The sequence below is a fragment of the Entelurus aequoreus genome, linkage group LG27 (genome assembly GCF_033978785.1).
Source record: "Entelurus aequoreus isolate RoL-2023_Sb linkage group LG27, RoL_Eaeq_v1.1, whole genome shotgun sequence".
Taxonomy (NCBI): domain Eukaryota; kingdom Metazoa; phylum Chordata; class Actinopteri; order Syngnathiformes; family Syngnathidae; genus Entelurus; species Entelurus aequoreus.
The window spans coordinates 35,712,748-35,731,841 of NC_084757.1; the positions used below are offsets into that span (position 1 = coordinate 35,712,748).

Genomic DNA, 19,094 nt, shown 5'->3' on the forward strand with positions numbered 1-19,094 from the left:
AAGTTGAAATACTAAATCATTATTTATAAAGTCATTTAATAAAAGTAAACATATGAAATAATTATTTATGTCATTTAATGAAGTAAAAAATACAACATAATTATTATAAAGTCATTTAATGAAGTTAAAATACTAAATAATTATTTATAAAGTCATATGATAAAGGTAAACATAATAAATAATGATTTAAGTCATTTAATGAAGTTCAAAATAAATAAAAAATTACTTATAAAAACATTTAATGAAGTTAAAATACTAATTAATTATTCATAACACCCTTTCAATACCACATATTTGCTTATAAAAGTCCTTTTAACAAGTTATCATACTAAGAAGTACTTACAACATCCTTTTAATACCAAATATTTACTTATAAAGTCATTTCATGAAATTAAAAATCCTAAATATTTACTTATAAAGTCATTTAATATAGTTAAATTACTAAATAATTATTTATAAAGTCATATAATAAAGCTAAACATAATAAATAATTATTTATGTAATTTAATTAAGTTAAAAATCCTAAATATTTACTTATAAAGTCATTTAATAAAGTTAAATGACTAAATAATTATTTATAAAGTCATTTGATAAAAGTAAACATACTAAATAATTATTTATGTAATTGAAAGAAGTTAAAAATACAATATAATTATTATAAAGTCATTTAATGAAGTTACAATATTAAGAAAATATTTATAAAGTCATATAATAAAGGTAAACATAATGAATAATTATTTATGTCATTTAATGAAGTTAAAAATACTAAATATTTACTTATAAAGACATTTAATAAAGTTAAAATACTAAATAATTAGCTATATTGTCATTTAATAAAGATAAACATATTAAATACTTATTTATGTCATTTAATGAAGTTAAAAATACTAAATATTTATTTATAAAAACATTTAATAAAGTTAAAATACTAAACAATTATTTATATTGTCATTTAATAAAGGTAAACATATTAGATATTTATTTACAAAGTCATTTTATAAAGGTAAATATATTAAATAATTATTTATGTCATTTAATGAAGTTAAAAATACTAAATATTTACTTATAAAGTCATTTAATAAAGTTAAAATACTAAATAAATATTTATAAAGTCATATAATAAAGGTAAACATATTAAATAATTATTTATGTAATTTAATGAAGTTAAAAATATTAAATATTTACTTATAAAGTAATTTAATAAAGTTAAAATACTAAATCATTATTTATAAAGTAATTTAATAAAGGTAAACATATTAAATAATTATGTCATTTAATGAAGTTAAAATACTAAATAATTATTTATAAAGTCATTTAATAAAAGTAAACATATGAAATAATTATTTATGTCATTTAATGAAGTAAAAAATACAACATAATTATTATAAAGTCATTTAATGAAGTTAAAATACTAAATAATTATTTATAAAGTCATATAATAAAGGTAAACATAATGAATAATTATTCAAGTCATTTAATGAAGTTCAAAATAAAAAACATTTACTTATAAAGACATTTAATAAAGTTAAAATACTAATTAATTATTTATGAAGTCATTTTATAAAGATAAACATATAAAATTATTATGTATAAAGTCATTTAATAAAGGTAAACATATGAAATAATTATTTATTAAGTAATTTAATAAAAGTCAATATATTAAATATTTACTTATAAAGTCATTTAATGAAGTTAAAAATACTAAATATTTACTTATAAAGTCATTTAATAAATTTAAAATACTAAATAATTATTATAAAGTCATGTAATAAAGGTAAACATATTAAATAATTATTTATGTCGTTTAATGAAGTTAAAAATACTAAATATTTGCTTATAAAGTCATTTCATAATGTTGAAATAATAAATCCTTATTTATAAAGTCTTTTAATAAAGGTAAACAAATTAAATAATTATGTCATTTAATGAAGTTAAAAATACTAAAATATCTACTTATAAAGTCATTTAATAAAAGTAAACATATTAAATAATTATTTATGTCATTTAATGAAGTAAAAAATACTAAATAATTATTTATAAAGTCATTTAATAAAGGTAAACATATTAAATAATTATTTATAAAGTCATTTAATAAAGGTAAATATATTAAATAATTATTTCTAACGTCATTTAATGAAGTTAAAAATACTAATTATTTACTTATAAAATTATTTAATAAAGTTAAAATACTAAATAATTATTCATAAAGTCATTTAATGAAGTTAAAAATACTAAATATTTACTTATAAAATTAAAGTTAAGTTAAAGTACCAATGATTGTCACACACACACTAGGTGTGGTGAAATGATTCTCTGCATTTGACCCATCCCCTTGATCACCCCCTGGGAGGTGAGGGGGGCAGTGAGCAGCAGCGGTGCCGCGCCCGGGAATCATTTTTGGTGATTTAACCCCCAATTCCAACCCTTGATGCTGAGTGCCAAGCAGGGAGGTAATGGCTCCCATTTTTATAGTCGTTGGTATGACTCGGCCGGGGTTTGTAAGGTAAATATATTAAATCATTGTTTATAACGTCATTTAATGAAGTTAAAAATACTAAATATTTACTTATAAATTAATTTAATAAAGTTAAAATACTAAATATTTATTTATAAAGTCATATAATAAAGGTCAATATATTTGATCATTATTTATGTCATTTAATGAAGTAAAAAATACTCAATATTTACTTATAAAGTCATTTCATAAAGTTCATATAATACATATTGACTTATTAAGTCATTTGATAAAGTTGTGATATGAAATATTAGATTTGTAGTTTTTGAGGCTTTGGAGGCTCACCTGTCTTTTGTGATCTCGGAAGAACTCGCCAGTGTTTTCCACCACTTGTTCGTCTGTGAGCTGAGAGTAGGGCTGCTCTTTGCACAACATCAACACTTCCCACAGCGTCACCGCAAACGCCCACACGTCACTCGCCGTGGTGAACTTGCCCTGCACAAGCAGAAATATTTATTAGACTAAATATCTATATTTATTATACTAAACATGTATATTTATTATACTAAATGTCTATATTTATTATACTAAATGTCTATATTTATTATACTAAATATCTATATTTATTATACTAAACATGTATATTTATTATACTAAATATCTATATTTATTATACTAAATGTCTATATTTATTATACTAAATATCTATATTTATTATACTAAATATCTATATTTATTATACTAATATCTATATTTATTATACTAAATATCTATATTTATTATACTAAATATCTATAATTATTATACTAAATATCTATATTTATTATACTAAACATGTATATTTATTATGCTAAATATCTATATTTATTATACTAAATGTCTATATTTATTATACTAAATATCTATATTTATTATACTAAATATCTATATTTATTATAATAAATATCTATATTTATTATACTAAATATCTATATTTATTATACTAAATATCTATAATTATATTTATATATCTATATTTATTACACTAAATATGTACATTTATTATACTAAATATGTACTCATCAAGTCATTTATTATATTTATTCACCATCCTGTTTAACTGACAGGATGGTGACTTGTGTCCACACCCCTCTCGAAGTGATGGTGCAGTCTAACTGAAAGGATGGTGACTTGTGTCCACACCTCTCTAAGTGATGGTGCATTCTAACTGACAGGATGGTGACTTGTGTCCACACCCCTCTCTAAGTGATGGTGCAGTCTAACTGACAGGATGGTGACTTGTGTCCACACTCCTCTCGAAGTGACGGTGCAGTCTCACTGACAGGATGGTGACTCGTGTCGACACACCTCTCTAAGTGACGGTGCAGTCTAACTGACAGGATGGTGACTTGTGTCCACACCCCTCTCGAAGTGACGGTGCAGTCTAACTGACAGAATGGTGACTTGTGTCGACACCCCTCCCCTCTCTAAGTGATGGTGCAGTCTAACTGACAGGATGGTGACTTGTGTCCACACACCTCTCTAAGTGACGGTGCAGTCTAACTGACAGGATGGTGACTTGCGTCTACACCCCTCTCTAAGTGACGGTGCAGTCTAACTGACAGGATGGTGACTTGTGTCCACACACCTCTCTAAGTGACGGTGCAGTCTAACTGACATGATGGTGACTTGTGTCCACACACCTCTCTAAGTGATGGTGCAATCTAACTGACAGGATGGTGACTTGTGTCAACACACCTCTCTAAGTGATGGTGCAGTCTAACTGACAGGATGGTGACTTGTGTCGACACCCCTCTCTAAGTGACGGTGCAGTCTAACTGACAGGATGGTGACTTGTGTCCACACACCTCTCTAAGTGACGGTGCAGTCCAACTGAAAGGATGGTGACTTGTGTCCACACCTCTCTAAGTGACGATGAAGTCTAACTGACAGGATGGTGACTTGTGTCCACACACCTCTCTAAGTGATGGTGCAGTCTAACTGACAGGATGGTGACTTGTGTCCACACACCTCTCTGAGTGGCAGTGCAGTCTTAACTGACAGGATGGTGACTTGTGTCGACACCCCTCTCTAAGTGACGGTGCAGTCTAACTGACAGGATGGTGACTTGTGTCCACACACCTCTCTAAGTGATGATGCAGTCTAACTGACAGGATGGTGACTTGTGTCCACACACCTCTCTAAGTGACGGTGCAGTCTAACCGACAGGATGGTGACTTGCGTCCACACCCCTCTCTAAGTGATGGTGCAGTCTAACTGACAGGATGGTGACATGTGTCCACACCCCTCTCTAAGTGACGGTGCAGTCTAACTGACAGGATGGTGACTTGTGTCCACACCCCTCTCTAAGTGACGGTGCAGTCTAACTGACAGGATGGTGACTTGTGATGGTGCAGTGAGTCCTCACCAGCAGGATGCTCTCCCAGGACATCCAGCGAATGGGCAGCACGGCTCGTCCTTGGATGCGATAATAGTCCCCGCTGTACAAGTTCCTGCTCATGCCAAAGTCCGCGATCTTGATGGTGAACTTGGTGCCCACCAGACAGTTCCGGGTGGCCAAGTCTCGGTGCACCAGCTTGAGACCGGACAGGTACTTCATGCCCGACGCTATCTGAGCCGCCATGTGGCACAGGTTGCTGAAACTGCATTGGGGGTGGGGGGTGAAAGGGAGGAGGAGCTTCAAAGACAGGTGACGTCCAAAGGCATTTCAGAGAATTTGGCAGTACATCCAACCGGCCTCACCACCGCAGATCATGTGTAACCACACCAGCCCAGGAACTTCACACCCACACAGGTGATGTCTCACCTGATCGTCGGTGCGTTGCTGAGCGCCGCCAGCTGACCCTCCGGCTGGTGACGGGACAAAAACTGGTTGAGGTCGCCGTTCTCCATGTACTCTGTGATCATGCAGAGGGGCTCGCTGTGGACGCACACGGCCAGCAGGCGGACGATGTTGGGGTCCTTCAGGCCGGACATGATCTTCATCTCCTTCAGGAAGTCCTTCCTGGGAACATGGCAACGCTCAAACACCCTTCTTCTTCTGCGGGATTCAAACGCGCGCACATGTGGAGCTCACGTGCGCATTTTGCGGGAGTGAGACCAACGCTGTGACATTTACCTGTCACCTGTTTGAAAAAATTCACACCTGCAAAAAGTACACACCTGGCATTTTACCTGCAAAAAGTACACAACTAGTATTTTACCTGCAAAAAGTACACACCTAGCATTTTACCTGCAAAAAGTACACACTTAAAATTTTACCTGAAAAAAGTACACGCCTAGAATTTTACCTGCAAAAAGAACACACCTAGAATTTTACCTGCAAAAAGTACACACCTAGAATTTTACCTGCAAAAAGTACACACCTAGCATTTTACCTGCAAAAAGTACACGCCTAGCATTTTACCTGCAAAAAGTACACACCTAGAATTTTACCTGCAAAAAGTACACACCTAGCATTTTACCTGCAAAAAGTACACATTCAGCATTTTATCTACAAAAAGTACACACTTAGCATTTAATCTTCAAAAAGTACACACTTAGCATTTTACCTTCAAAAAGTACACACCTAGTACTTTACCTTCAAAATGTACACACCTAGCATTTTACCTGCAAAAATGACACAACTAGTATTTTACCTGCAAAAAGTACACACCTTGTATTTTATCTGCAAAATGCACACGCCTAGCATTTTACCTTCAAAAAGTACACACCTGGCATTTTACCTTCAAAAAGTACACACCTGGCATTTTACCTGCAAAAAGTACACACCTAGATTTTTACCTGTAAAAAGAACACACCTAGAATTTTACCTGCAAAAAGTACACACCTAGCATTTTACCTGCAAAAAGTACACACTTAGCATTTAATCTTCAAAAAGTACACACTTAGCATTTTACCTGCAAAACGTACACACCTAGTATTTTACCTTCAAAATGTACACACCTAGCATTTTACCTGCAAAAATGACACAACTAATATTTTACCTGCAAAAAGTACACACCTTGTATTTTACCTGCAAAATGCACACGCCTAGCATTTTACCTTCAAAAAGTACACACCTGGCATTTTACCTGCAAAAAGTACACACCTTGCATTTTAACTGCAAAATGCACACGCTTGCATTTTACCTGCAAAATGCACACGCTTGCATTTTACCTGCAAAAAGTACACACCTAGCAGTTTTATCACACAGCACAATGGCAGGTGTCGCAGGTTTTGAGGGAGCGTGCAGTCGGCATGCTGACTGCAGGAATGTCCACCAGAGCTGTTACCCGTAAATTGAATGTTCATTTCTCAACCATAAGCCGTCTCCAAAGGCGTTTCAGAGAATTTGGCAGTACATCCTACCGGTCTCACAACCGCAGACAAGAACTTGGCACAACATTCCACAATCAACAAACCTGAGCGTGGCCTTTTATCGTGGCAGCCTAAGGCACACCTGTGCAATAACCCTGCTGTTTCATCAGCATCTTGACATGCCACACCTTCTTGGCAAAGAAGAAATGCTCACTAACACAGATTTTGGACACATTTGTCAACAATTTTTGGTCTTTTGTGTTTATAGTATAGTCAAAGTTTGACATCTCTGACTTCAACTCAGGAGGAATGGGAGTGTCGATATGTTCTTGAGTACAGGTACAAACTGGACACACCTTGCATTTTTGTTGGCGTCCGATCGCAGCGTCTTGACGGCCACAAGAAGAACGCCATCTTCCTTAACCTCGCATGAAAATTCCTCCTTCACAAACTCCTGCATGCACGCCGCCTCACACAGGTGCACCTGCGAGACAACAGGACATGAAGAAGAAGATGAATAATAATAGTATCAATAATCATCATAATATTAATAATAATTATATAATAATCATTATTATTAGTCATGCTATTGTCCTTCATACCGACAGCCATCAGACTGTATATGTTCCTTTTTGACTGTACTTGAATGTATAATAGACTGTATTTATATTATTCACATGTGAATAATGCTGTATAATAGACTGTATTTATATTATTCACATGTGAATAATGCTGTATAATAGACTGTATTTACATTATTCACATGTGAATAATGCTGTATAATAGACTGTATTTATATTATTCACATGTGAATAATGCTGTATAATAGACTGTATTTACATTATTCACATGTGAATAATGCTGTATAATAGACTGTATTTATATTATTCACATGTGAATAATGCTGTATAACAAACTGTATTTATGTTATTCACATGTGAATAATGCTGTATAATAGACTGTATTTACATTATTCACATGTAAAAATACCTAAGTGTTTATTGTCTATTGTGAGCGAACTGTGGTGCTGAATTTCCCCCAGGGATCAATAAAGTACTTTCTATTCTATTCTATTATTATTATGATGATGAATATGATGATGATTGTTATTATAAATACAATTATAACCGTAATAATAATAATAACATTGATTATTATTAATATTATTACAATAATAACAATAATTTTATAATTATAATATATTTATTATTATTAATAATAATCGTAATTATGATTATTATAATAACTACAATCATAACAGTAATAATAATAACAACAATAATAATAATAATTATTATTATTAATTATTATCATTATTATTACATTTATAAAAGTAATAATTTTAATAATCATAATATTGATTATTATTATTATTATTATTACATTTATAACTGTAATAATTATAATAATAATGCTACTGATTATTATTACAATTTTAACAGTAATAATAATTTGAAAAAATAATGATATTAATAATTATTATTATTATTCCATTAATAATAATAGTAAAATAATAATACTAATAATAATAATAATTATTATTATTAATTATTTTTTTAATAATAATAATAATTATTATTATTATTATAATTACATTTACAACAGTAATAATTATAATTATAATAATAATAATATTGATTATTATTGTTACAACGTAAACTGTAAATATAATGTAATTTTTTAATATTAAAAATAATGATTATTATTTCATTAATAGTAACACTATTAATACTAACACTACTAATAATACTACTACTAATAATACCAATACAAAATATTAATGATAAAATAACAATAATAATTTAAAAAAAGAAAGGAAGAAGATAACCTCTCCAAACTGTCCTTCTCCTAGTTTCTCCTTGAAGGTCAACAATTTACGAGGAAATTCTTCCACTGTGGCATTTTTCCCACAGAGAAGATCCAAGTTGTAGTTGTTGTTTGTCACAGCCTGCATGGTGACGATGTTTGCTTCTGCATAATGAGGGGCGGCATCTTGGACTGCTGCTGCCACTGCATCACACATACACACACTCTTCATCATTGTCATCATCTTCTGTTACACCTGTGTGTGTGTGTGTGTGTGTGTGTGTGTGTGTGTGTGTGTGTGTGTGTGTGTGTGTGTGTGTGTGTGTGTGTGTGTGTGTGTGTGTGTGTGTGTGTGTGTGTGTGTGTGTGTGTGTGTGTGTGTGTGTACCAGGTAGTGGTGAGTTGCTAGAAGGTTGTTGGTATTGTGTTGTGGGGAAGATGCGTTCATAAGTGGAATGTTGATCAGCGCTCACAGTGGACTGGCTGTGGCTGTAGGCGAACGTCTCACTCTGCATTGACCAAAAAGAAAACATTTTTCGTCTGCATTCAACACAAATCTTTATACTAAACATTGATCATGTGTTGTTGCTCTTGTTATCTTTGTTGTCGTACGATTGACAATGACATCAATTATTAATGTATTGAAATGTTACATTACATCACATTATATTACATTATATTACATTATATTACATTATATTACATTACATTACAATATATTACTTTATATTACATTACATTATATTACATCATGTTACATGACATTATATTACATTACATTACATTACATTACATTATGTTACATGACATTATATTACATTACATTATGTTACATTACATTATGTTAAATTACATTGCAATATATTACATTATGTTGCATTACATCACTTTATGTTACATTGTATCACATTATGTTACATTATGTTATATTACATTATGTTACATTACATCACATTATGTTACATTATATCACATTATGTTACATTATGTTATATTACATTATGTTACATTACATTACGTTATGTTACATTACAATATATTACATTATGTTACATTATATTACATTACATTACATTACATTATATTACATGACATTATGCTACATTATGTTACATTTCATTATGTTACAATATATCACATTATGTTACATTACATTACATTATGTTACATTGTTACATTACATTACACTGGACTAACTACATACTTACTAGGAACATAGATCACTGGTCGAGTCACACTGGACTAACTACACTTCCTAGGAATATAGACCACTATTTGAGTCACACTTGACTAACTACACTTACTAGAAACATTGATCACTGTGTAAGTCACGCTGGACTAACTGCACTTACTAGAAACATAGATGAATGTGTGAGCCACACTGGACTAACTACATTTCCTAGCAACATAGGTTTGAGTCACTCTGGAGTTACTACACTTGCTAGAAACATAGATCGCAGAGTGAGTCACACTGGACTAACTACACTTGCAAGGAACATAGATCACTGGTTGAGTCACACTGGACTAATTACACTTACTAGCAACATAGATCACTGTGTGAGTCACACTGGACTAACTACACTTTTCTACCAACATAGTTCACTGTGTGAGTCACACTGGACTAATTACACTGTCTACAAACATAGATCACTGCGTGAGTCACACTGGACTAACTACACTTCCTAGGAATATAGACCACTATTTGAGTCACACTTGACTAACTACACTTACTAGAAACATTGATCACTGTGTAAGTCACGCTGGACTAACTGCACTTACTAGAAACATAGATGAATGTGTGAGCCACACTGGACTAACTACATTTCCTAGCAACATAGGTTTGAGTCACTCTGGACTTACTACACTTCCTAGAACATAGTTCGCAGAGTGAGTCACACTGGACTAACTACACTTCTAGGAACATAGATCACTGTGTGAGTCACACTGGACTAACTACACTTTTCTACAAACATAGTTCACTGTGTGAGTCACACTGGACTAATTACACTGTCTACAAACATAGATCACTGTGTGAGTCCCACTGGACTAACTACACTTTTCTACAAACATAGTTCACTGTGTGAGTCACACTGGACTAATTACACTTCCTAGCAACATAGATCACTGTGTGAGTCACACTGGACTAACTACACTTTTCTACAAACATAGTTCACTGTGTGAGTCACACTGGACTAATTACACTGTCTACAAACATAGATCACTGTGTGAGTCCCACTGGACTAACTACACTTTTCTACAAACATAGTTCACTGTGTGAGTCACACTGGACTAATTACACTGTCTACAAACATAGATCACTGTGTGAGTCACACTGGACTAACTACACTTTTCTACAAACATAGTTCACTGTGTGAGTCACACTGGACTAATTACACTGTCTACAAACATAGATCACTGTGTGAGTCCCACTGGACTAACTACACTTCCTAAAAACATAGATCACTGGTCGAGTCACACTGGACTAACTACACTTTCTAGTAATATAGACCACTATTTGAGTCACACTTGACTAACTGCACTTACTACAAAACATTGATCACCGTGTGAGTCACGCTGGACTAACTGCACTTACTAGTAACATAGATCAATGTGTAAGCCACAATGGACTAACAACATTTCCTAGAAACATAGGTTTGAGTCACCCTGGACTTAGTACACTTCCTAGAAACATAGATCGCACAGTGAGTCACACTGGACTAACTACACTTCCTAGGAACACAGATCACTGGTTGAGTCACACTGGACTAATTACACTTCCTAGCAACATAGATCACTGTGTGAGTCACACTGGACTAACTACACTTTTCTACAAACATAGTTCACTGTGTGAGTCACACTGGACTAATTACACTGTCTACAAACATAGATCACTGTGTGAGTCACACTGGACTAACTACACTTCCTAGAAACATAGATCACTGGTCGAGTCACACTGGACTAACTACACTTGCTAGTAATATAGACCACTATTTGAGTCACACTTGACTAACTGCACTTACTACAAAACATTGATCACCGTGTGTGTCACGCTGGACTAACTGCACTTACTAGTAACATAGATCAATGTGTAAGCCACAATGGACTAACAACATTTCCTAGAAACATAGGTTTGAGTCACCCTGGACTTAGTACACTTGCTAGAAACATAGATCGCAGAGTGAGTCACACTGGACTAACTACACTTTGTAGGAACATAGTTCACTGGTTGAGTCACACTGGACTAATTACACTTCCTAGAAACATAGATCACTGTGTGAGTCACACTGAACTAACTACACTTTTCTACAAACATAGTTCACTGTGTGAGTCACACTGGACTAATTACACTGTCTACAAACGTAGATCACTGTGTGAGTCACACTGGACTAACTACACTTTCTAGAAACATAGATCACTGGTCGAGTCACACTGGACTAACTACACTTCCTAGTAATATAGACCACTATTTGAGTCATACTTGACTAACTGCACTTACTACAAAACATTGATCATTGTGTGAGTCACGCTGGACTAACTGCACTTACTAGTAACATAGATCAATGTGTAAGCCACAATGGACTAACAACATTTCCTAGCAACATAGGTTTGAGTCACTCTGGACTTACTACACTTTCTAGAAACATAGTTCGCAGAGTGAGTCACACTGGACTAACTGCACTTACCAGGAACATAGATCACTGGTTGAGTCACACTGGACTAATTACACTTTTCTTGAAACATAGATCACTATGTGAGTCACACTGGACTAACTACACTTTTCTACAAACATAGTTCACCTGTGTGAGTCACACTGGACTAATTACACTGTCTACAAACGTAGATCACTGTGTGAGTCACACTGGACTAACTACACTTCCTAAAAACATAGATCACTGTGTGAGTCACACTGGACTAACTACACTTGCTAGTAATATAGACCACTATTTGAGTCACACTTGACTAACTGCACTTACTACAAAACATTGATCACAGTGTGAGTCACGCTGGACTAACTGCACTTACTAGTAACATAGATCAATGTGTAAGCCACACTGGACTAACAACATTTCCTAGAATCATAGGTTTGAGTCACCCTGGACTTAGTACATTTCCTGGGGCCCAGTCTATTCTGCCTAGCAACAGGCATAACTATAATAATAATAATCATAATAATGATAATAATAGTCTACTTAATTTGCATGTTCTTGTGTTAGTCAATGATTGGGGCCCAGTCTATTCTGCCTAGCAACAGGCATAACTATAATAATAATAATTATAATAATAATAATAATAGTCTACTTAATTTGCATGTTCTTGTGTTAGCATATGATTGTGGCCCAGTCTATTCTGCCTAGCAACAGGCATCATTATAATAATAATAATCATAATTATAATAATAATAGTCTACTTAATTTGCATGTCTTGTGTTAGTCAATGATTGTGGCCCAGTCTATTCTGCCCAGCAACAGGCATAACTATAATAATAATAATCATAATAATGATAATAATAGTCTACTTAATTTGCATGTTCTTGTGTTAGTCAGTGATTGTGGCCCAGTCTATTCTGCCTAGCAACAGGCATAACTATAATAATAATAATCATAATAATAATAATAATAGTCTACTTAATTTGCATGTTCTTGTGTTAGTCAATGATTGTGGCCCAGTCTATTCTGCCTAGCAACAGGCATAATTATAATAATAATAATCATAATAATCATAATAATAGTCTACTTAATTTGCATGTTCTTGTGTTAGCATATGATTGTGGCCCAGTCTATTCTGCCTAGCAACAGGCATAACTATAATAATAATAATCATAATAATAATAATAATAATAGTCTACTTAATTTGCATGTTCTTGTGTTAGTCAATGATTGTGGCCCAGTCTATTCTGCCTAGCAACAGGCAGCACTCACCTTCTGCACCATCTTGTGCCACACCTGCCTCCACAAGATGAAGATGATGATGGCCGCCAGGAGGAAGATGATGGCCGCCAGGCAGCCAATCAGAATGCGAGTGGTGCTGTCGTCCACCTTGTGGGTGGGGTCGTCCTCTAGGGGGCGGGGCCACAGAGAGAACTTGCGTGTTATTCATTTTTCTTACGCTTGTGTTTACTCCAATTTAAGAGAAATAATAGAACATAAATACTTTTATTACTACATTAAGTACATTTATAGATTTCATGTACATCAATACTTTTCTTACTCCACAAAGTACATTTATATATTTCATGTACATAAATATTTTTTTTACTCCACTAAGTACATTTATAGATTTTATGTACATAAATACTTTATTTACTCCACTAAGTACATTTATAAATGTCATGTACATAAATACTTCCATTACTACACTAAGTACATGTATATATTTCATGTACATCAATACTTTTCTTACTCCACAAAGTACATTTATATATTTCATGTACATAAATATTTTTTTTACTCCACTAAGTACATTTATAGATTTTATGTACATAAATACTTTATTTACTCCACTAAGTACATTTATAAATGTCATGTACATAAATACTTCCATTACTACACTAAGTACATGTATATATTTCATGTACATAAATACTTCCATTACTACACTAAGTACATTTGTATATTTCATGTACATAAATACTTCCATTACTACACTAAGTACATGTATATATTTCATGTACATAAATACTTCTATTACTACACTGAGTACATGTATATATGCCATGTACACAAATACTTCCATTACTACATTAAGTACATTTATAGATTTCATGTACATAAATACTTTCATTACTACACTAAGTACATTTATATATTTCATGTACATAAATACTTCCATTACTACACTAAGTACATGTATATATTTCATGTACATAAATACTTCCATTACTACACTAAGTACATGTATATATTTAATGTACATAAATACTTCTATTACTACACTGAGTACATGTATATATGCCATGTACACAAATACTTCCATTACTACACTAAGTACATTTATAGATTTCATGTACATAAATAATTATATTACTTCACTAAGTACACTTATATATTTCATGTACATAAATACTTCCAGTACTACAGTAAGTACAATTATAGATGTCATGTACATAAATACTTCCATTACTACACTAAGTACATGTATATATTTAATGTACATAAATACTTCTATTACTACACTGAGTACATGTATATATGCCATGTACACAAATACTTCCATTACTACACTAAGTACATTTATAGATTTCATGTACATAAATAATTATATTACTTCACTAAGTACATTTATATGTTTCATGTACATAAATACTTCTACTACTACACTAAGTACATTTATAGATTTTGAGTACATAAATACTTCTACCACTATACTAAGTACATTTATATATTTTGTGTACATAAATACTTCTATTACTAAACTAAATACATTTATAGATTTCATGTACATAAATACTTCTACTACTACACTAAGTACATTTATATATTTTGAGTACATAAATATTTCTATTACTACACTAAGTACATTTATAGATTTCATGTACATAAATACTTCCATTACTACACTAAGTACATTTATAGATTTCATGTACATAAATACTTCCATTACTACACTAAGTACATTTATAGATTTCATGTACATAAATACTTCCATTACTACACTAAGTACATTTATAGATTTATATCACTACACTAAGTACATTTATTGATTTCATGTACATAAATAATGATATTACTTCACTAAGTACATTTATATATTTTGAGTACATAAATACTTCTACTACTACACTAAGTACATTTATATATTTTGTGTACATAAATACTTCTATTACTACACTAAATACATTTATAGATTTCATGTACATAAATACTTCTACTACTACACTAAGTACATTTGTATATTTTGAGTACATAAATACTTATATTACTACACTAAGTACATTTATAGATTTCATGTACATAAATACTTCCATTACTACACCAAGTACATTTATAGATTTATATCACTACACTAAGTACATTTATAGATTTCATGTACATAAATAATGATATTACTTCACTAAGTACATTTATAGATTTCATGTACATAAATACTTCCATTACTACACTAAGTACATTTATAGATTTCATGTACATAAATACTTCCATTACTACACTAAGTACATTTATAGATTTATATCACTACACTAAGTACATTTATTGATTTCATGTACATAAATAATGATATTACTTCACTAAGTACATTTATATATTTTGAGTACATAAATACTTCTACTACTACACTAAGTACATTTATATATTTTGTGTACATAAATACTTCTATTACTACACTAAATACATTTATAGATTTCATGTACATAAATACTTCTACTACTACACTAAGTACATTTGTATATTTTGAGTACATAAATACTTATATTACTACACTAAGTACATTTATAGATTTCATGTACATAAATACTTCCATTACTACACCAAGTACATTTATAGATTTATATCACTACACTAAGTACATTTATAGATTTCATGTACATAAATAATGATATTACTTCACTAAGTACATTTATAGATTTCATGTACATAAATACTTCCATTACTACACTAAGTACATTTATAGATTTCATGTACATAAATACTTCCATTACTACACTAAGTACATTTATAGATTTATATCACTACACTAAGTACATTTATTGATTTCATGTACATAAATAATGATATTACTTCACTAAGTACATTTATATATTTTGAGTACATAAATACTTCTACTACTACACTAAGTACATTTATATATTTTGTGTACATAAATACTTCTATTACTACACTAAATACATTTATAGATTTCATGTACATAAATACTTCTACTACTACACTAAGTACATTTGTATATTTTGAGTACATAAATACTTATATTACTACACTAAGTACATTTATAGATTTCATGTACATAAATACTTCCATTACTACACCAAGTACATTTATAGATTTATATCACTACACTAAGTACATTTATAGATTTCATGTACATAAATAATGATATTACTTCACTAAGTACATTTATATATTTTGTGTACATAAATACTTCTACTACTACACAAAGTACATTTATATATTTCATGTACATAAATACTTCCATTACTACACTAAGTACATTTATAGATTTATATCACTACACTAAGTACATTTATTGATTTCATGTACATAAATAATGATATTACTTCACTAAGTACATTTATATATTTTGAGTACATAAATACTTCTACTACTACACTAAGTACATTTATATATTTTGTGTACATAAATACTTCTATTACTACACTAAATACATTTATAGATTTCATGTACATAAATACTTCTACTACTACACTAAGTACATTTGTATATTTTGAGTACATAAATACTTATATTACTACACTAAGTACATTTATAGATTTCATGTACATAAATACTTCCATTACTACACCAAGTACATTTATAGATTTATATCACTACACTAAGTACATTTATAGATTTCATGTACATAAATAATGATATTACTTCACTAAGTACATTTATATATTTTGTGTACATAAATACTTCTACTACTACACAAAGTACATTTATATATTTCATGTACATAAATACTTACATTACTACACTGACTACATTTATAGATTTCATGTACATAAATACTTACATTACTACACTGACTACATTTATAGATTTCATGTACATAAATACTTACATTACTACACTATGTACATAATCATATTTATAATTAATGTTCTTAAATAATTCCAACACTACAGTAAATACATGTATATATTTCATGTACATACATTTTTCTAACACGACACAACAGTAAATAATATATTGTGTATATTTTATGTACATGAATGTATGTAACAGTACAGTAAATAATGTTGTTTATATTTCATGTACATAAATGTAAGACTACTGTAGTAATATTTGAACTCACCTGGTTGGAGGACAGGTGGGAGTCCTGACTTGGGAGGATGGAATGTCGTGTTGTACTTGTACTTGTCTGAAACATCATCATGAAATATCAGATTCATACATTCATCACATCAAATACTGTACATACATACTATATATCTATTATAAATACTGTATAATAAATAGAGATGTGAAATATAATGAATAAATACAAGAGTATAGATTATTATTAAATAAATAAACATGTATTTTAGAAGTGTAACAGATAGTACACACCTGATTGGAAGGTGATCTCACTGAACTGAGTATATATTATAAATACAGTATAGTAGAAATGTAAAATATGATAAATAATAAATAAACATGTATTTTGGAAGTGTAATAGATAGTACACACCTGATTGGAAGGTGGTCTCAATGAACAGAGAATATATTATAAATACAGTATAATAGATATGTGAAATATGATAAGTAATAAATAAACATGTATTTTGGAAGTGTAACAGATAGTACACACCTGATTGGAAGGTGGTCTCAATGAACAGAGTATATATTATGAATACAGTATAATAGATATGTGAACTATGATAAGTAATAAATAAACAAACATGTATTTTGGAAGTGTAACAGATAGTACACACCTGATTGGAAAGTGATCTCAATGAACAGAGTATATATTATGAATACAGTATAATAGATATGTGAACTATGATAAGTAATAAATAAACAAACATGTATTTTGGAAGTGTAACAGATAGTACACACCTGATTGGAAAGTGATCTCACTGAACAGAGTTCATATTATAAATGCAGTATAATAGATATGTGAAATATGATAAGTAATATATGAACATGTATTTTGGAAGTGTAATAGATAGTACACACCTGATTGGAAGGTGGTCTCAATGAACAGAGAATATATTATAAATACAGTACAATAGGTATGTGAAATATGATAAGTAATAAATTAACAAACATATATTTTGGAAGTGTAACAGATAGTACCCACCTGTTGATTGGAAGGTGATCTCGCTGAAGAGCAACCAGACGTCTGCAAAGTAGAAGTGGCACTTGATCGCGGTGGCCATGCGGTTGGACAAGTGGACTTGGACGAAGCGCGCACTCGTGTGCTCATCGTCCACGGCGGGACTGAAGGAAAGGGGCGTGGCCTCCCAGTCTGCCTCGGAGCGGAAGTAACACACCACCTGGTGGAACACCTTGACCTCGTGTGCGAACATGTTGCTGCAGTGAACCTGAGGGACGCACAACAAAGTCTTTCAAGACAGGAAATACAAACAAATACTGGAACTACAATCAAATACTGGAACTACAATCAAATACTGGAACTACAATCAAATACAGGAAATACAGGAACTACAATCAAATACAGGAATTACAATTAAATACTAAAAACATTGAAGACATGAATTAATTAAATAATTAAAGACATTGAAAAAATGAAAAACATTGAAAACATTAAATCATTAAATAAATAAAATAATTAAATACATTGAAGAGAATAAAACATTGAAAACATTAGATAATTTAAAAAATAAAATAATTAAAGACATTGAAAAAAAAAACAACATTGAAGACATTTAATAATTG

At 31.1% G+C, this 19,094-nt stretch overlaps 1 protein-coding gene across 1 annotated transcript in view; it reads right to left on the reverse strand.

Moving 5' to 3' along the window:
* ddr2a (discoidin domain receptor tyrosine kinase 2a) overlaps positions 1–19,094 on the reverse strand; it is a 42,822-nt gene that overhangs the window by 2,178 nt on the left and 21,550 nt on the right. The window contains exons 8-16 of the mRNA XM_062038509.1: positions 18,496–18,739; positions 17,510–17,575; positions 13,480–13,616; positions 8,949–9,069; positions 8,583–8,764; positions 7,111–7,238; positions 5,262–5,459; positions 4,863–5,097; positions 2,801–2,950 (exon numbers count right to left, since the gene is read on the reverse strand). Of these exons, the coding sequence (XP_061894493.1) occupies positions 2,801–2,950; positions 4,863–5,097; positions 5,262–5,459; positions 7,111–7,238; positions 8,583–8,764; positions 8,949–9,069; positions 13,480–13,616; positions 17,510–17,575; positions 18,496–18,739 (1,461 nt within the window). The remainder of the gene's footprint in view (positions 1–2,800; positions 2,951–4,862; positions 5,098–5,261; positions 5,460–7,110; positions 7,239–8,582; positions 8,765–8,948; positions 9,070–13,479; positions 13,617–17,509; positions 17,576–18,495; positions 18,740–19,094) is intronic.